General features: G+C 43.8%; 1 protein-coding gene across 1 annotated transcript in view; it reads left to right on the top strand.

Moving 5' to 3' along the window:
• SUSD5 (sushi domain containing 5) overlaps positions 1–14,510 on the top strand; it is a gene marked incomplete at both ends in the record, with an annotated part of 53,831 nt that extends 39,321 nt beyond the window's left edge. The window contains one exon of the mRNA XM_080803724.1: positions 13,207–14,510. Coding sequence (XP_080659850.1) covers positions 13,207–14,510 — 1,304 coding nt within the window. The remainder of the gene's footprint in view (positions 1–13,206) is intronic.
• Between the last annotated feature and the right edge of the window lie 4,887 nt (positions 14,511–19,397).

Below are 19,397 nucleotides of genomic sequence, written 5' to 3'. Positions count from 1 at the left end.
TTTGTTTTCTTAAATTAACTTCAATTTCTGTTTGCCTTCATTTTTTGGATTTAACTTCCTTCATAGAAAAAAGCATGAGACTGCAACTGGATTTAGAATTTCCTTGTCAATTGCCATATTTGTTCAGAGGTTCATTGAACCAGTAGTGGTTATTTCTGGCTTGTCTGGTTGTCTTTTTCAGAATTACTATTTTTAAAGACTATGTAGCCAAGACCAGATTAAAAAGAAGGTATGTGTGGGCTTCTGGAAATGCAAGAGCATGGCACCCTGGGAGAGAGTCTCAGGGTTCTGGGCTTTGGCCTTGCGTCCTTCAACCCGGCACACCTGAATGGACCCGGGCAGGACAAAATCAAACCTTCTACTTTTACTCCCGAGTTCTCTCCATCTGTGGTCTTCTGTTTCCCTAAAATAACAGTGAAATAGAAATACCCAAAGGATGACCTGGTTTTTCCCATGGAGTTTATATCTTCTGGATTTGTTGGTCTAATCAGAAGGTCCCGTGTTGTGTTATCACAGGTTTCAGAGAACACGTGGGAGAGGGGAGGGGGCAAGAAGGAGGGCTGGATGATTATGGGGAGTGTAGACACAGCTGAGGGAGGCTGAGAGAACTAGCACTTCAGCAGGTACAGAGCTGGGCTTTTCCTGCTTGCACACACACACACACACACACGCACACATGTGTGCATACACACATGCACACATACACATGAACTCATGCTATCACACTGACTGTAAGGGTCCAGTCAAGGGAGCCCCCCCCCCACCAGCCACAGTGTGCTGACCTTTCCCAAACCGTTGGCTCTAACTCTGCATGAGGCCAGTGTTTCCTGCAAGACAAGGGGTGGAAAGAAAACATGGCTCACAGACTCCCCACATTCTAGGTGATTTTGACTTCATGACATATTTAATGAAGTTCATGGCTAGGTTATACAGGAAAAGGAATTTAGCCCCGTACTGGAACTAAGAGCTCCCTTACTCTTCTTTGCTATGGTCACAAATCAAATAATGCCCGGCTTGATGGACTTCCAGAACGAATCAAGCTTTATCAAAATGGGTCTCTACCATTCATTCATTTGTCTCTTCTCTCACTCGTTTGTTTGCTTAACAAACATTTCTGGAGTGTCTGCTGTGTGCCAAGCACCGTGCTGTGTGCAGGGTATGCAAAGGCAGAGTTCCTGTTCTCAGTGCTCCCAGGCTGGGAGGGGCTGGGCGTCTTGGCCGTGAGCTGGAGGGTTGCACCCAGTGCACAGAAGGATGCCACTCCCATCGTTCCTGTGCGTAACATGTGAGTCCCAGATGAGATCATTTAAGGGTTAAGTCTCACAATCAAGGTCTACACTGGAGTTATCCTGTCCATGTAAGGATGAGAAGTGCCCCCAAAGTATCCTTAGCCAATCCCCATTCATAAATAACTTGCCTTTTACCAATCAGAGCCCATTTCTCATATGTATCATTGTAGTTAATATGCCACTAATTTTGCCAAGAGTCATTTCAGATATTCAGGGCACTAATTAGCATAGCAGTGGCTTTGCGCAAGGTACGGATTATAGAAGTACTCCTAGCAGGCACAGCCAGAGGTGAGTTTCCCAGTGAGCATGCTAACTTCCCATTCCCTGGACTGTGAATTCTTAATTGGAATTTTTAGCAGCAGCTGGCTTACAGTTTAAAGTGACACACGCATAACATCAAACAATATTTTCTTGAAATATTTCAAAGTACAACCATCCTAGGAAGAAGGGATACTTACTGTTTTACGATTGAGGGGCAGCTTAACAATGTGTAATATTATTGAATTATATAAAACATTCTGAGCATCACCTTCCAGTCATTGTCTTCCTAAGAATATCCAGACTTCCAAGACCATGAACTCTTTTTTCCCTGTTTAAATTTTATTTCAGTGGAAGCATAAAGGCTGTACTCTTGGGTATGGCTTCCTCTGTCCAACATTATGTGTGTGAGATACATTCATGTTGTTCCATGAAACTGGAGTTCATTCTTCTTCCTTGCTGTGGAATATTCCATTCTACTGTTGATGAATATTTTTGTTGTTTCAAGTTTGGGGCTATTATAAGGACATTCTTTTGCAGGTTTTTTGGTGTCTGTGTGGCACGTGTTCCTCTTAACCATATAGGAGTTAAATTGTGGAGTCAAAGGGTATGGATATGTTCAACTTTCGTGGATAATGCCTAACTAGTTGTCAAAATGGTTTTACCAAGTTATGCTCCCAGCAGCAGAGTATGAGAGCCCCAGGAGCCCCATATCCTCACCAATAGTTGGTATTGTCAGTCTTCTTGACTTTAAACATTCCAATGTATAGGTATAATACCACTTAATTTTAATTTCCCCTATTATTAGTGTGTTGAGCACCTTATCAGTATGTTTATTGGCTATTTGGATATCTCATTTATGAAGTGTCTGTTCATTTCTCTCACCCATTTTTCTTTCCTCTTTTTTTAAAAGATTTATTTATTTATTTGACACAGAGAGAGAGACAGCAAGAAAGGGAACACAAGCAGGGGGAGTGGGAGAGGGAGAAGCAGGCTTTCCACCAAGCAGGGAGCCCAATGTGGGGCTCAATCCCAGGACCCCGGGATCATGACCTGAGCGGAAGGCAGATGCTTAATGACTGAGCCACCCAGGTGCCCCTCTCACTCATTTTTCTACTGGGTTGTCCATTTATTTCATACTGATTTGTCAGAGATCTTTATAGGAGTCTAGATACCAGAAACTTTCGTATCTTCTGCTAGGTAAGTTGCCTTTTCACTTTCTCCATAGTATCTTTGATGAAAAGAATTTTAACATAGTGTAATTATTAATCCAGTCCTTTAAAAAATTGTGATGAAAAATACATAACACGAAATTTACCACTTTGGCCACTTTTAAGTATACAGTTCAGTAGCATTAAGTATATTCATATTGTTGTGAAACAGATCTCCAGAACATTTTCCTCTGGCAAAACTGAAACTCTGTACCCATTAAATCACAACCGCCTGCCCTCAGCCCATGACAACAACTCTTCTTCTTTCTGTTTCTGTATATTTTACTACTCTAGATATCTCATGTGAGTGGAATCAGACAGTATTTGTCTTTTTGTGACAGGCTTATTTCATTTAGCACAAATGTCCTCAAGGTTCATCTGTGATGTAGGCTGTGATCATAATCTTTTCCACATCAGTTTTTATATATTTTAAAAATCAGGTTAAGGAAAATTCCTTATATTCCTAATTCCTAAGGGTTTTTACCTTGTTGACAGCAAGTAGGGGCAGAAGAGGGATGAAAGGAAGCAAAAGGAGAGTGAATCTTAAGCAAGCTCCACGCCCAGTGGGGAGCCCAACATGGGACTCAGTCTCACAACCCTAAGATCACGACCTGAGCCAAAATCAAGAGTCAGACGCTTAACCAACTGAGCACCCAGGTGCCCCTGAAACTCCTTTTTTCAAATAAACCAATCATGAGTTCCCGGGATAAACCTAGCTTGGTGTAATAGATTATCTTTTTAATATAATGCTTAATTATTCAGCCTATCAATACTAATATATTACTAGTTTCAATTTGTCAATATTTTATTTATGATTTTTGCATCTATTTTAGTGAGAATGGTCTGCAAAACTACTTTCTTAGCATGTACTTGCCAGGTTTTGTTACCAAGGTTACACCAGCCGTATAAAATTAGTTGGAAAGTATTTATTCTTTTTCTGTTCTCTGGAAGAGTTTATGAAACATTGAAATTATACTCCTATATATTTGATAGAATTCATTGGCAAAGCCACCTGTGCCTAGTTTTCTATGTGTAGTGAAATTCTATTTCATTAATAATTAATGGCATATAAGATTTTTCTATCTCTTCTTGTGGCACTTTTGAGGAGCTTCTTCTAGGATCTTGTCTATTTCATCAGAATATTTGGTGGGGGTGGGGGGCACCTGACTGGTTTGGTCAGAGGAACATGCAGACTCTTAAATCTCGGGGTCGTGAGTTCGAACACCATGTTGGGTGTAGAGATTACTAAAATAAATAAGTAAACTTTAAAAAATAAAATAAACTTTAAAAAAAGAATGGGGGGGCATAAATTTATCATAATCTTGTTACTGTCATTTTTGACAACATCTGAAAGATCTGTAGTGATGCTTCCTTCTATTCCTGATGTTTTCATTTGTGTTCTCTCTAAATGTTTCTGAAATAGTCTTGCTAGGGACTTATCAATGTTTTGATCTATCAATCAGTAGTTCTTTTCCAAGAACAAATTTTGGCTACATTGATTATTGTTATGTTTCGTTTATATTTTATTAATTTCTGATCTTTTTTATCTCCTTCCTTTACCTTTTTTTTTTTTTTAAATTAGGCTCCACACCCAGTGTAGAGCCTAACACAGGGCTTGAACTCACAACCCTGAGATCAAGACCTGAAGTGAGATCAAGAGTTGGGGCTTAACTGACTGAGCCATCTAGGCACCCCTCCTTCCTTTACTTCCTTTGTGTTTAACTTACTCTTCCTTTCCCAGCTTCCTGAAATTGATGTGATTTTCAGCCTTTCTTCCTTTCTAACATAGGTATTTAAAGCTATAACTTCTCCCATTAGTACAGTGTTTGCTGCTTCCCATAAGTTTTGATATGTCATTTTTCATTATCATTCAGTTAAAATATTTTCTAATTCCCATTGTAATTTCTCCTTTGACCCATGAGTTATTTAGAAATATTTTTGTTTAATTTCTATACAATACAGGAATTTCCTAGTAATCCTTTGTCCAATTTCACTATGGCTGGTTTGTTGACATTGCATTTATGGTCAACTTTGTAAAGATATTCTATGTGTATTTAAAAAGAATGCTTATTCTACAGTTGTTGGATGTGATCTACATATATCAAGTAGATCAAATTTATTAGTTAAGCTTGTTTTTCAGTTATATATTCCTAGCTCTTTGTCTACTTGCTCTAATTGTTAGTGATAAAAGTATTTAAAACATCTCTCTATGATCATGGATTTATGTGTGTCTTTTTTTAGTTCACATATTTTAGATTCATACATTTTGAAACTCTGTTAAGTACATATACATTTAAAAGTTAATATCTTCCTGGTAAATTGGAACATTTATCTTTATGGAATAACCTTCCTTTTCTCTAATAATGTTTTTTGGCTTATAGTCTTCTTTGCTGGTTAACCTTTCCATAGTATATTTTTTTTTCATTCATTTCCTTTCAGTGTCCCTGTACAGTTCTATTTAAAGTATCTCTCTTATAAGCCTCATATAACCAATTGGACTATTAATCCATTTTTACATTTAATCATCAATAAGTTTGGTTTTAGAATTATTTTTTTGTTTCCTCTCTCTCCTTAGCTGTCCTTTGTTCTTTATCCACTGCTTTCTTGCATTCTTTTGGAGTGATTAAGCATCTTAAAAAGTTATTATATTCACCCTCCCTATTACATTCTAACACATTTTTTCTTTTTTTAAGAAAACTCTACCCCCAGCATGGGGCTTAAACTCAAAACCCCAAGACCAGAGTTGCATGTTCTACAGACTGAGCCAGGCAGGTGCCCCTCTAACACTTTCTTTTACTCTTCTTTTAGTTGTTACTCTAGAAATTATAACAGGCGTCCTTGACGTAGCAAAGAATGATACCATTTCCTGGACAATTTAAATACCTTCAACTATTTTGACTCCAATTACCCCTCCCAATTTCTATGCTGCTGTTATGTGTTTCAAATAATAATAATTTTGTGTGTGTGTGTGTGTGTGTGTGTGTGTGTGTACTTGTTTTATGTAGGCAGTATTATTCACTTGGATTTGCCCCCTCACCCCATATTTACCTGCTTCATTGTTCTTTCTTTCCTACATCTTGGAGCTTTCAGCAAAGATATTTTCACAGAGCAAGAATTCTAAGTTGGCAGTTCTTTTCTTCTAACACTTTTTTGTTTTAAAGGTTTATTTGTTTGAGAGAGAGAGCACAGGCATGAGCAGGAGGGACAGAGGAAGAGGGAGAGAGAATGCCAAGCAGACTCTGTGCTGAGCGCAGAGCCCCATGCAGGGCTCGATCTCACGACCCTGAGATGATGACCCTGAGATCATGAGCTGAGCTGAAACCAAGAGTCAGTTGCTCAGCCAACTGCAACACCCAACTGTACCCCTCTTCTAACATGTTAAAGTATCACAGTGTCTTCTGGCTTTCTTCTTTTTTTTTTTTTTACTGTTGCTTTCAGTCTGTTTGTTGCTTTTTTTGAAGGTTATGTGTCTGCTTTCACTGGTTACTTTTTTTCTCTTTGGGTTTAAGCAGTTTTAATTTGATGTGCCTGCATGTAATTTTTTATGAATTTATTCTGCTTCAAGTTTGCATTGACTCTTGAATATGAGTCTTCAGGTCTTTTTCTTGGTTTTGTAAAATTCTCCATCTATTCTATTCCTTGCAGTTTCTGTTTATTTTTTAGTTCTGCCATGATGTTACATCAGTCCTCAATTTGATTCCTGAAATTTAAAATCACCCTTTCCATGACATTCTCTTATCACCGACCATTTGAACTTGTTCTGTTGCACTCACTTTCTTTTTAAGTTCTGATTAGTATGAAGCTGTTGCGAGGAATTCATTCTGTCCCATACATTCTTTCTTCTAAGTTAGGTTCTTTGCCTTTTACATGCATCTTTCTTTCATCCAGAAGAGGGAATGGTAGCTAGAAGGGGACAACTCAGCGGAAGGGGTATGTAGTTTTACTTTTGCTTGTTTATCTGTTTGCTTTAAAACATCTGGGATCTGCTCTCTCTTGAGAATGGTTAAATGTCCTGTGTCGAGATTTACTTCACCTTCACAAGGCGAAGTCCTGGGGTGCCTGGGTGGCTCAGTGGGTTAAATCCTCTGCCTTTGGCTCAGGTCATGATCCCAGGGTCCTGGGATCGAGCCCCGCATCGGGCTCTCTGCTCAGCAGGGAGCGTGCTTCCTCCTCTCTCTCTGCCTGCCTCTCCGCCTGCTTGTGATCTCTGTCTGTCAAATAAATAAATAAAATCTTTTTTAAAAATTAAAAAAAAAAAGAACAGTCAGCCCTGCTGGTTACTGGTCTGGTCCTCTTCACCTGCTTGGCTTCTCTCTGGGTTGAATGCTCGGTCCAGTATTTGAAGGGTGAGGGTAGGTAGGAGTGGCGTCATACTGCCCTTCTCTCATCTGCTCCAGAATCTTCTGTTTCTCCTCTGATAACCAGTTTTGTTGCAAAATATTATGTCCTTCTCCAGGCATGGTGGTTGTTTGTGAACACTTTTTCCTGAGGTTTAATATAGTTTCCGCATTTTAAAAAATTCATATTCAACAAGCCTAGTTGTGTGTCTGTGCACACACACACGTACTTTAAAAAATGTGGAGTTTCCTCATTTTGAAAGGTTTAGGGTAGAGAAAATATGTGATGCTGTTTCAGCTGCACCATTTGGGTATTTTCAAGCCTGGCATATAATCCATCTTAATGGTAAGGTCATCTTTGCTTCTGCCCCTGGTGATATAGTCAAGGGGTCTGGAATGTGAGCAGTGAGACAGGAAAGAGAAAGCAGAGCAGAGGGAGGGGCCGTCAGAAGAACAAGTGTGTGGAACTGCAGCTGAGGAAATGGAATCGGGGTTTGGGCAGAAGACAAGGGAAGAAGCCCGGGTGGAGGTTTCAGAGATGAGTCAAGGCAACAAATAGCCTGAAGGACTGGAAGATTCTGAGTATCCCTCATTCACGCTTTTTGGCTGTGGCCTGTTTGTGTCGAGTTCTGTTCACCACAGGCCACCTCAGGGCTGGCGTCTGCTGGGGTTGTGAGGCGATGGCTGTGAGGACCAAGAGAGCACACGTCCACCCACCACCCACCTTCACGCAGGCCCCCGGCCAGCTTTCACGCTGGCAGCACTCTGCAAACATGGGTGCCTTTAACTCTTAAACCCACCAGTCAGTGAGCTCCAGCAGACGACCTGAAAGAAAATAAATGCAGTGTCAGAATTTAACCACAAGTGACCAAAGTTCCATGGAATGAAACAGAACTTTTTGTGGGCTCCCAATGGTTTGGTGTCTTGGGGCTTCAATGAGGCAACCAAGAAATATTCCCTAGTAAAATAACGTGTGGTAAGAGGCCCTCCATTGCAGATCGTGCATGAGGTAATAGCCTGTGATTTCAAGTGGGGGAAAGCTTCTTTAGGAAAAATGGTCTTGGAGAGAGCTGCTTCCTGCCTTTCCCCATCATGAAAGGGGGCTGTGTTCTAGTTAAGGACACAGGGGTATTCATCCCCCACTTGGGAGACAACTGGCATACGTATATTGTTTTGCAAACATATTAATTTTTTCCGTAATGCTATAAAAGACTGTTTTTTTTTAAATAAAAAACAAGATGGATACAGCAGATTTGAGGCAAAGGTGACCTGTCAGATGTGTGAAATGCCAAGTTTCTTTACATTAGGGCTGAATCTTGGTGGAGAGGGCTCGCTTCCCTGCCTCACGTCAATGAATCTGCTAGCAGTGGGGAGGGAGTTTTCCTGGGGTGTCCTTTCACGATGGCGGGTGCAGGGGCACCACGGAAGGGCTGGGAGGAGAACAGGTGTTCTCATGGGCCAGGCTGTGCACTGAGTCATGCTCACCTGCATGTGAAAGGTGAGTGTGTGTGTGTGTGTGTGTGTGTTGCTCTCCCATGTGTATGTCTGTATTCAAGTAGCACTTCAAGGGTGGCATCTTTTAGAGGTGTTCTAAGAGTCTATGGTTATATGTCATTAACTCCTCAGAGACTGGAAATGAGCCCAAAGTCCTCTTGTGTTCTGAGCCTGGTGTTCCTGGCACTAGAACTTAGCTCTGAGCCATTTTGAGGCAGGGATCAGGAGAGTCTTGGGAGCTGAGAAGGTGTTCCTTCCTGTTTCTCCCAGTGCCAGTTAATCTTTCCCTCATTCGAGAATACGTGTAAGAACACCTATAACGGGCTGGGCTAAGGATACAGTTCTGCTCTAGGGATACAGTGATTTGGTCCCTGTCCTCGAGCCACCTCAGGGCTAGCATGTCAGTTTTCTCTGCATAATAAACCACCCCCAAAATGTAGTGGCATAAAACAATACTCATCTATTTGGGTACAATTTTCTGTGTAAGCTGTCTGGGCCGGGCTTACCTGCCTTGTTCTTCTTCTCCTTTGACCAGGCTCACTCACGTGCATGTGGTCCGTCCCCAGGTTGATGGAGCTGATCAGTTTATGATATCTTCAGTTAGAACAGTTTGCCGCTCCTCCACATGGCCTCTTATCCCTCAGTAGGCTGTCCTAGGCTCGCTCACATGGCAGCTGGCAGGATGCAGAAAAAGAAAGAGCGAGCATATGAGACATTGACTTTATTCTGTGGGTCAAAGCAAGTGACAAGCCAGTCCCAATTTGAAAGCAGGAAAAAGAGACACTGCTTCTTGAAGGGAAGAGTTGCACAGTCACATTGCAAAAGGACTCGATGCAGGAAAGAGTGGAGAATTGTGGCCATTCTTGTGATCACCCTACCGCAGTCCATCAGCACACACATATTCAAGCAAACAGCATAACCACATTAAGGTCAGAGAGTAAGTCATGGCCTTCTTAAATGACCAGCTGGATTCAGTATGACTTGGTGCTTATTTTAGAGAAAAGTTGAGTTGTAGTGGCCTTTATTTCATTTTGTTGTGTTTTTAAGAAAAGACGGTACTTAAGTGCCAAACCTAGTCTTTATTCAGCAGGATAGGTGAGAATTTGTGCATACAAACACATCGTGACTCAAGCTGGTAGGTCTCAGGACCATGGAATTCCATTCTGTATGCTCCACAAGGGCTGGGACTGCTTGTCCTGTTTATCAGTGACCCAGAGCCCTCGCAGTGTCAGACGGAGAGTGGGCATTTGGGGAGGTTTGCTGAATGTCAGAATAGGTGACGACAGTACTTGGAACGACAGTGCCATGGAGAATGAGGCATGATGACATAGCAATGAGTGTGTAGGGGGCCTGTGCTGGAATTCTGTGATTCTCCTAAGCATGGCCCCGCCATCGGTGTAGCTTTTGTCTGAGGACTGTGAACAGGACATCATGGGCTGGAAGGGTCTCCTGAAGTAATTACTAGGCCATTCCTTCCTTCCTCTCTTCTTTCCTTCCTGATTTTATTTTTAAGTAATCTCTACACCCAAAGTGGGGCTCAAATTCACAACCCTGAGATCAAGAGTTGTGTGGCCTAACAACTGAGCCAGCCAGGAGCCCCTCCGCTATCTTTTTCTAAGCATAAAATATGACGTGCATTTTACATTTATCAGAAATGTTTGTTTGCTATCCACTGTTTTTGCATTTTTGACTGAAGACACAAATAAAGTGCACGGGCTTAAATTTTAGGAGATCAGAAAGGACTTTTAAATTTATTTATTACTCGCATTCAGGAAGCAAAATACGGAGTCTTGTAAGAAATAAGCCAAATGCCCACTAATCCAGTTTCAGAGCCCAGGAATGTACCACATGACACCTCAGCACTTTATCTAGACTTTGGTTTTGAAGCTCTTTGCCTTTGTGCTTTCCAAGTTGCAGAATGAAGTAGAGAAAGACTACTAAGATCTATTTCTTCCCATAGAACACTTCTCACACCAACAACCAATTCTCCAAGTCTCTGGACACCAGCTGGATGTCCTACAATGTAATTCAATGCTAACATTAACCGCTCAGAGTTAGTGAGCCCCATAGGTTAGGGGCTCCGTCCCACAAGACTGATCCCACTCCAGACACCAATCCTCCGTCCTCAGCCTCCTGTATTTCTGACCAAAAAGTTATAAATTGGGGATTCTCATGCCCGTCCTCTCAGGTTTAGTGCTTTGCTAGAAAGGCTCACAGAACTTAGGAAAACCCTTTACTCACATTTGCCAATTATTATAGAGGACATTATAAAGAGCACAGATGAATAACCAGAGGCAGAGATATAAAGAGCAAGGTCTGGAGGTATCCCGAGTAGGAGCTTCTGTCCCCGGGAAACGGGTGAGCTACCCTCCCAGGACGCAGATGCATTCACCAACCTAGAAGCTCTTTGCACCCAGTAGATTAGGGGTTTTGTGGAGGTTTCATTATTTAGGCACAGTTGATTCAATAGTGGCCATTGGTGATGGACTCCACCTGTAGCGCACTTCCCCCTCCTCAGAGGTCAGAGGCAGGGGCCTCAATTTCCCACCCTCTGATCACTTGGTTGGTTCCTCTGGCAACCAGCCACTATCCAGATGTCATCTAGGGATGACTTCATTAGCATAAAATCAGGTAAGGCCGAGAGGAGCTTCTTATGAATAACAAAAGATGTGATCTCACCCCTGTTGCTTAGGAAATTCTGAGGGTTTTAGGAGCTCTGTGCCAGGAACCAGGGACAAAGACTAAACATATACTTCTTATTATACTGAAATGTCATAGGGAGCCTTTCTGTTTTAATAACTATGACTTCCAGTAGGACTTGACTTGCAAAGATCACTAAGAATAGGGAAAGCCCAGTGGGCTGCTCTCTTCCGAGGACACAGCTCCTTGAGCCTTTCTGACCTGCTGTCCTAACATTCTGGTCCCCTGTCTATGGGGCCTTTTGTTCATTCTTACTTGAGCAAATCGTGTTTTAAAAGATATGTTTTTACCTAACATACAAACAAAATCATAAGGGAACAGATGAATTAACTATCAGAAAAGAAACACTACACAGGTCAAGTAGAATGTTGCCAGGATCCCAAAGCCCTGCTGTCCCCAGACTTAGTCTTTACCCCTTCTCTCCATCCACCAACCTGACTTTTAACGTCATAGATTAGCTCTATTTTTGCACTATTTTGCACTTTATGTAAATAGAATCACACAAAGTGTGTTCTTTTGTGCCTGGCTTCTTTTCCTCCACATTTTGACTGTGAGATTCATTTATGTCCTTGTCGGAAGTAACGGTCGGTTCATTTTCATTGATGTACAGGTTTTCCTTGTACAAATATGCTATGATTTATGTCAGTTTTGCAGTTTGTAGACGTTTGAATCGTTTCCAGGTTTGGGATATTAGGAACATTCATGTGCATGTCCTTTGATTGCCCAAACACTAGGTATCATCAGTTAACACTAGATATTGTCAGTCTGCTTACTTTTAGCCAGTGTGGTGCTATGGAATGGCATACTTTTATGGCTGTAGTTAGCATATCTCTATTACTAATAAGGTTGGGCATCTGTACACATGTTTAATGACTACTTAGGTGTCTTTTTTGTTATACGCCAATTCAAGTATCTTGCCAGATATGGCTTATCTGCCTACTTAGTATTGACTTGCAGGAGGAGTTCTTTATGAATTCTGGATAGGAATCCCCTGAAGGTTGTATGTGTCACAAATATCTTCAAGTCTGTGGCTTGCATTTTAACTCTTTTCATGAGTTCACAAGTTCCTAAAGTTAATGTAATCCAATTATCTATCCTTGGGCCAATACCATGGTCTTATTTATTTATTTATTTAAGATTTTATTTATTTATTTGAGAGAGAGCCAGTGAGAGAAAGCATGAGAGGAGAGAAGGTCAGAGGGAGAACCAGACTCCCCGTGGAGCTGGGAGCCCAATGCGGGACTGGATCCCGGGACTCTGGGATCATGACCTGAGCTGAAGGCAGTTGCTTAACCAACTGAGCCACCCAAGCACCCCAATACCATGGTCTTAAAAAGTATTCGTTTTAGAGTAAATCTTGAAATTTTGTAGATTTCAAGAGATCTTCTTGGTTCTTTGCATTGCCATAAGTTTTAGCATCAGCTTGTCAATGCGAGATTTTTATTATGGTTGTATTAAGTCTGGAGAGATCAATTTGGACAGATTTGACAGCTTAACAATTTTATATCCCGTCATTTAGTGAGGTATTTAATTTTGCTTGGCAATATTCCATACCACTCCATGTTCAAGTCTTGTACATCTTTTGTTAGCTTTATTCCTAGGTGTTTGGTTTTTCTAATGCTATGGCAAATGGTGTTTTTTTAAATTTTTGTTGCTGTATATTGCTGGTATACAGAAATACAGTTGGTATTTTACATTGACAATAACCCCCATGTCCTTGATAAACCCATGTATCAATTGCAACAGTTTATAGGTAGAGTCTTTGGGTTTGTTTGTGATACACAATCATAGCATCTGTGGATGACAGCTTTATTTCATCTGTTCTAGTCCTTATCCTTTTTATTTCCTTTTCTTGTGTTCTACTCTCCTGGCTCTGTAACCATGGGCCTAATGAAGTTTTTCCTTTTCCCCTTCCAGATGTGGCTGAGGCACATATTGACTATGAGGATAATTTCCCAGATGACAGATCCATGTCATTTAGAGAGCTCATGGAGGACTCCCGGACAGAGGCAGAAGAAGAGAGAGGTCCGGGAGAGGCCCCTGAGGAGGTTTCAAAACAGGACCATCTGGTCTCCATTTCTGTGGGGAGAGAAAACATAGCCCAGGATACAGCCTTTGTGCCAACTACAGGCTTGTCCATCGTGGGAAGCAGTGTCCCCACAGACTCTCCAGGACCCCAGCTAAACCAGAAGTACTTGTTCTGGTTTCCTGCTGAGAATTTCCACAAGCATGAGCTGCAGAAGGAGATGAATGATGGCTCCAAAAAGCAGTTTCTGGCTAGAGACAATCGTAGTAGCCTAATAGCAGCTCCGGGTGAACCTGAAGCCAAGGTGATCTATAGCAGCACTCATGGTCCCTCGGGGCCATTTCTGGGCAGGACTGACAGCAAGACCGGGGACCCAATGGTGAGCAGCAGTGATGAGTCCTGGTTAGATGGTTACCCTGTGACGGATGGGGCTTGGAGGAAGATACAGGCAGAAGAGGAAGAAGAGGAGGAAGATGGGGACAAGGGAGATGGGTCAGTAGGGCTGGAGGAAAGAGTTCCGGTTACTCCTCATCAACCCATTCCTGTCGAAGTTAAGAACCCCAGGAGTACCTCCTTCACACCAAGTGCGGACGTGACCCGTAGTTCAGTTCTTCCATCTCAAACACTAGATGTAGAAACTTTGGCTCTCAGACCCGGAAATGTGTCTGAAACTGAGAGTCCCAGCATGGGAGATGGTGACTTGACCAGGTACCAGTCAACTGTTCCTTGGAGCTTTGCCACAGAGACGTCTCCCATGGCCACACTACCCTATGAACTCCCCAGCTCTACCCTGGGGACAGTGACAACTGCTGTCCAACAGATGCCGAATCACAGTCCCTCAACTATCATGGCAGCCAGCCAGACTCCAGGGGAAACTATTGCTCCTGAGGTCCAGGATAGTTTCCCATACCTGCTGTCTGAGGACTTCCTGGGACAGGAAAGTCCCGGCCCAGGTGCAAGGGAGGAGCTTCTTCCAACTGTGGAATCGTGTGTAGGGGATGGGTGTCCCAGCCTCAGCAGGGGCCCTGTCATTGCCACCATTGTCACCGTCCTATGTCTGCTGCTGCTCCTGGCAGGCGTGGCGGCCGTGTGGGGCCACCGTAAGTGCCAACACAAGAGCTCCGTGTACAAGCTGAACGTTGGCCAGAGGCAGGCTCGGCACTACCACCAGCAGATTGAGATGGAGAAGGTCTAGCCACCTTCAGAGCAGGCTCTCCCAAAGCCACTTAGGAGGAAAGGAAACTGTGCCACGTCTCACTGATAAACACTGATTCTTCACTAGAGCATGAAACAGGTGGGTTAGGACTCATCTCTTCTTTTCTCAGGTCCTTGTTCTGAAGGCCGAGAAGCGTCTCTGGAGGCACCTGGTAGGACAAGTAGGCTTTGGTGGCATCATCACACGCATCAATATCTACTTAACCAAATCTCCTGGAATGTACTGCGCTGATCCCAGACCTGTGCTCAGGCCCCAATTCCAGTGTGAACTCAAAACTCACCTCTCACTTCATCATGCTCTTGTCTTCTTTCCCTTGTTTTAAGAAAAAAAGATGAATCACTCCATGACCAAAATTTTTGGAAAAAGTGTGATAAACTGAGCACTTGAGAGCAGTGTTATTTACGATAGAGATATTTAATTGTTGGGCGTGGGACATAGAAACAATTATGGGTTATTGCCTTTTAATGTTGTGACTTTGTGAGGGCAAATGAGCCAACAACCAGGACAGAGTCTAGAAGCTTTTGGTTTATTTTTAATTGTTGGAATTGGAGGGAGGAAAAAAAAATCTGAGAGAATTTAGGACTGATGCTTTGCACGTGATTAGTTTTGGGGGGCCCTGAGTGTCTTCATTGGTTAGGCACCAGCTCTTGCTTTCGGCTTAGGTCATGATCTCTGGGTCCTGGAATTGAGCCCCGTGTCGGGTTCTGTGCTCAGCATGGGGTCTGCCTGAGCATTTTCTCTCTCTCCCTCTCACATGAGTAAATAAGCACATGCTCTCTTTCTCTCTCTCCCAAATGAATAAATAAATCTTTTTTTAAAATAAGAGAAAAAAATTAATAAATGGCTAGTTCTGTACCAGGAAGCGCCATTTCTTCTTGGAAGCCGTGGTCTAGCTGTCTGACCAGACTGCCCCTAAGAATGTCAGAATTTTTATTGAACTAACAAAACTCGGTTCTTGGCTTCCTCTCTCAGGATTAACCATTTCTCTGAACCCAAGTAAGAGGGAGGAAAATACTGTACCGAAGTAAGATGGGAGGAAAATACTGTTTTAAGAGGGCCAATGACTGCGATATCAAGTATGGGTACCTATCTGATGGGAAAGCAGAGGAATTAAAAAGGAACAGGAAATGCTCTGTGCGGACCTCTCCTGCGCTCTGTTGTGGCAATCAGGAGCACCATGGGATCATCATGAGCCCAGGATGGACTCCTCCTGGCTGTTGAGCAACCCACGTCATAGTATCCACATCATCTTGGGATGACTCAGCACATTTATGACAGGGGTTCTCAGAGCACAAGCCTCAGACCTGCGGTATCAACTCAGCCCCCAGCAGAAGCCATGGGGGCGGGACTGTGCTGTGCAGAGCCCTCCAGGTGATCCTAAAGCACACTCAAGTTTGGGAAATGTTGCTTTCCTGTATCAGTTGTGAGCTTTGAGCCAGTGGAGGCTCTAGAGGCACAGACGATGAGTAACACCCGTGGCTGGCCTCGCCCGGAAGCCAGGCATCGCTGCATGCACCTGCGGCAGTCTTGGACGCTGCTGTCTCCAATGAGCTCGGGTGCATTGGCACAGAAACAAAACACATTATCTTTTTAAAACATGAGTCACTTTCTTAGAAAGAGTCTTCAGTGGTGGAAAGTGATGAAGCCTATACATTGATTTGGAGACACTAAGTGTCTATGTGGTTGTATGGGGCATGAGAGAAATCCTGATCTTTACAATTGAAAAGTTGGTGGTGGTGTTTGACCTAAAGGAAAAGGAATTTGCATAACATGTTTTCCACCCTGCCACCTCTTTCCAGTGCAAGCTTTGGAAAAATAATAGGCTAAGTAGCTATAAAGGCAGTGTTGCAAACTCAAAGACCCTAGTCCCCATTACTGGGTGAAAGGAAGGCCTGAAGCTACGGGACGGACTACCTCTGTGTCAAGTGAAGTCTAGAACAGGACCGAAACACTTTCTGCATGCAGCCAAAGCAAAACACGGCAGAATAGACGCCAGAGACTGTAGATATTTATAAATTAGATTCTTTTCTAATCTATGACAAGATAACTTTTCTATTTTTAACTAGATAAAATAACCTCCGTCTCAACATTGGGATTGTGTTATTCGACTCTTATTATGTAATAACCCAAGAACACTGACTTAATACCAACACAAAAATAGGTAATGGTAATACCAATGTATTAATAAATTTATTACAGACACATTAATACATGGAAGTGTATTATTCTGTAGATAAGAACTACATGAAAACAAACCCAACACATCAGTTTCTAAGTTTTTATGGATTCTCTGTCATCTAAATTAATGTTCTAGGATCTAAAAATGCATATGGAAAGGGATGATGAAAACATTAGTAAATGTAAGTTACATGTCAGCATGCCTGTCTTGAGACTGGTAACCATTGAATGTTCATGAAAATTAAGGGTTGGATGGTCCATTAACACAAAGCTTCTGAGATCTTTAAAATAAATAATTATTTCCCACAAACGGTTGCTAAATGTATTTTATATCTGGGTTACATCATGATAGTTTAAAAAGAAAAACGTTCTCTAGTAATCTTGAAAACCGTGTCTCTGTATTTGCTCTAAGACCACCCTCTCAGAGTCTCCACCCTCTTGCAGCAGGCTTTCAAGGACCTCCGCACAGCTCCTGCCCCTCCTCCTGCCCCCGCTTCCTCTTCCTCATCTAACTGGGAGACCAGGCCCTTCACTACAACAGGAAGGCTTGGACGGACGCCCAGTGTGGTTCCTGGGAGCTTGCTAGAAATGCAGAGTCCCAGGCCCCACCCCAGGCCTGAAGACTCAGACTCCGAATTTAACAGGGTGCGTAGGTGATGGGTGTGCAGGGGTGTGCAGGGCAGAGAGCCCAGAGCGGCTTACCCTCCTTCTGATTGGACACTCAGAGGGATGATTCAAGAGAGTCAGACGTGGAGACCAGTCATAAAAGCATGGGCGGGGTTAACAGAAACATCCAGGAGTGCTGGAGGGCAGTTAAGGGACCGGAGGAGAGCGCGGTGACAGGAACAGCTCTTCGGGACAAAACCTCTGGCCTCAAGGAGAGCACAGCCACTGTCCAACGGTGGCCTGAAGGAAGCAGGGTTCACCCTGCAATCTCTTGCCAGCACGTCCCCGTGGCAACCCAAAGTCAGAAGGTGAGGGAGCCCAGGGAATGTTGACAGCCGGGGTGCGGGGCAGGCTGAGAAAGAGATCTGGAGAGACCAATGGAGAGATGCCGCTCAGAGAACATTGGCACTAGTCCCATCTGCCTTTTGTCCCCTTTTACTTTTGCGACCTCCAGGGGACCATACGTGCCTCCCAAGTTTGTCAATGTCACAGACACTGTGGTGCCCCACCCAGATCCCCTTCACTCTGCAGGTGAACCCATCCTCCAGCCACCCTGAATGCTGGCTGCTAAAACACTCCAAAAATGCCTCCTCCAGAGGACGGCCTTCGGCCTGAGGGGAGTTCCTCCCCCAGGAGTCAGACCCGCCCTGGCACCCCCAGGGAAGCCTGGAGCTCTGACTGGCACTGGCATACCTGAGGCCTGCCTCCCTGCCCGCAGCAGGGACAACCCTTGGTATCACTCGTGCTCCTGAGCTCCCGTGGAATCAGGCTGAGACTGGTTTCCCTCACACCCCACCTGAGAACATTCCATCCCACACAAGGCTTCCCAAGCTCTGGTTCCCTGCCTCTCCGCTCCTCCTCAATCCATACCTCTCCGCTGTATCCTGCAGATTCTTGGGCCAGCTCAAACAAAACGCCCGTGTCCCCCACCTCTCTTGACAGGCCACTGTTGGAACACTCAAGGCCAGGCCTCCGCTGCTGTCCTGGCTGGTCCCTCTCTCTTTGCACCTGCTTCCTCTGCTCTTTGTCTCCTTACTTGCCCTTTACTGACATGCACAGAGTATGGAAGCTGTTAGCCGTTGTACCTGAAGGTGTTTGGGTCCTTGTTTAAAACAGTACATATTTTATCCTTCTCTGTGTTGGCAGCAAGGGACCAGCTCTGCAGATCAAAAGCCAACCCCTGGATCCCAAATGTTTTTCCAAGTGGGATCCCGATCTCTAACAGAGAACCTTGCTGGGAAGAGGAATGAGCCCCTGTCACCTGGAAAGGCCCTCAGCCCCCGAGACTAGCAAGGATCCCCTCCGCTGAGTAAGATCCCAGAGTCCCTGGCGCAAGTGTTCTGTTTTGTCAGATGACTGTCAGAAATCGTAGGGACCTGAGAAAACAGGGCTCATTACAACATGCATCCTCGAATGATGGGGTGTGGCTCGGTCCCACCCAGTAGGGAAACAGTGGAAAATAAGCAAAATAAAACACTTAATGTGATTTTATTTTTTAAAAAAGTATTTGTTTTCAGTGACTTTCCAAGTTCTCATTTCCTGTAAGAATGGGATTGTACATGTGGCCCTAGCCAAGGGCGGGAAGGGGAGAGGGACGCTGGCAACAGTGTTTGTAGTCTGGCCTCCTGATTGCCACCTTCAACTAGGCCTTAAACAGGATCCATCTTGTATCTGTTGGCCAAATAGTTTACTTCCTTCTTACTCTTTTCTTATAAAATGAGGCACCATACTCTTACCTATCAGCTCCGAGAGAATAGTGAGCCAACCTGCTCATTCAACAAGCCACCAAAGCCAGGTATGTTGGGGGGAGGTACCGGGGGCAGCGAGAGGGGTTGTGGGGGTCTGGTTGCTCCCACACCTGCCCCAGGGGGAGAAGAGCCCTACTGTGGGGCACAAACCACAGCGCTCCTGTCTGGCTTCAGGAACAGGGGTGGGTCAGTCAAGGCGAAGCTGGGCTGTCCCAGTGTCTTCCCTGTTGGGGACACAGTACGGGAACGGGACCGGTTGGGGAACAGCCCTGCC

Source organism: Martes martes (genome assembly GCF_963455335.1).
Source record: "Martes martes genome assembly, chromosome: 1".
Classification (NCBI taxonomy): Eukaryota; Metazoa; Chordata; class Mammalia; order Carnivora; family Mustelidae; genus Martes; species Martes martes.
This window is presented reverse-complemented; position numbering and strand designations above follow the sequence as displayed.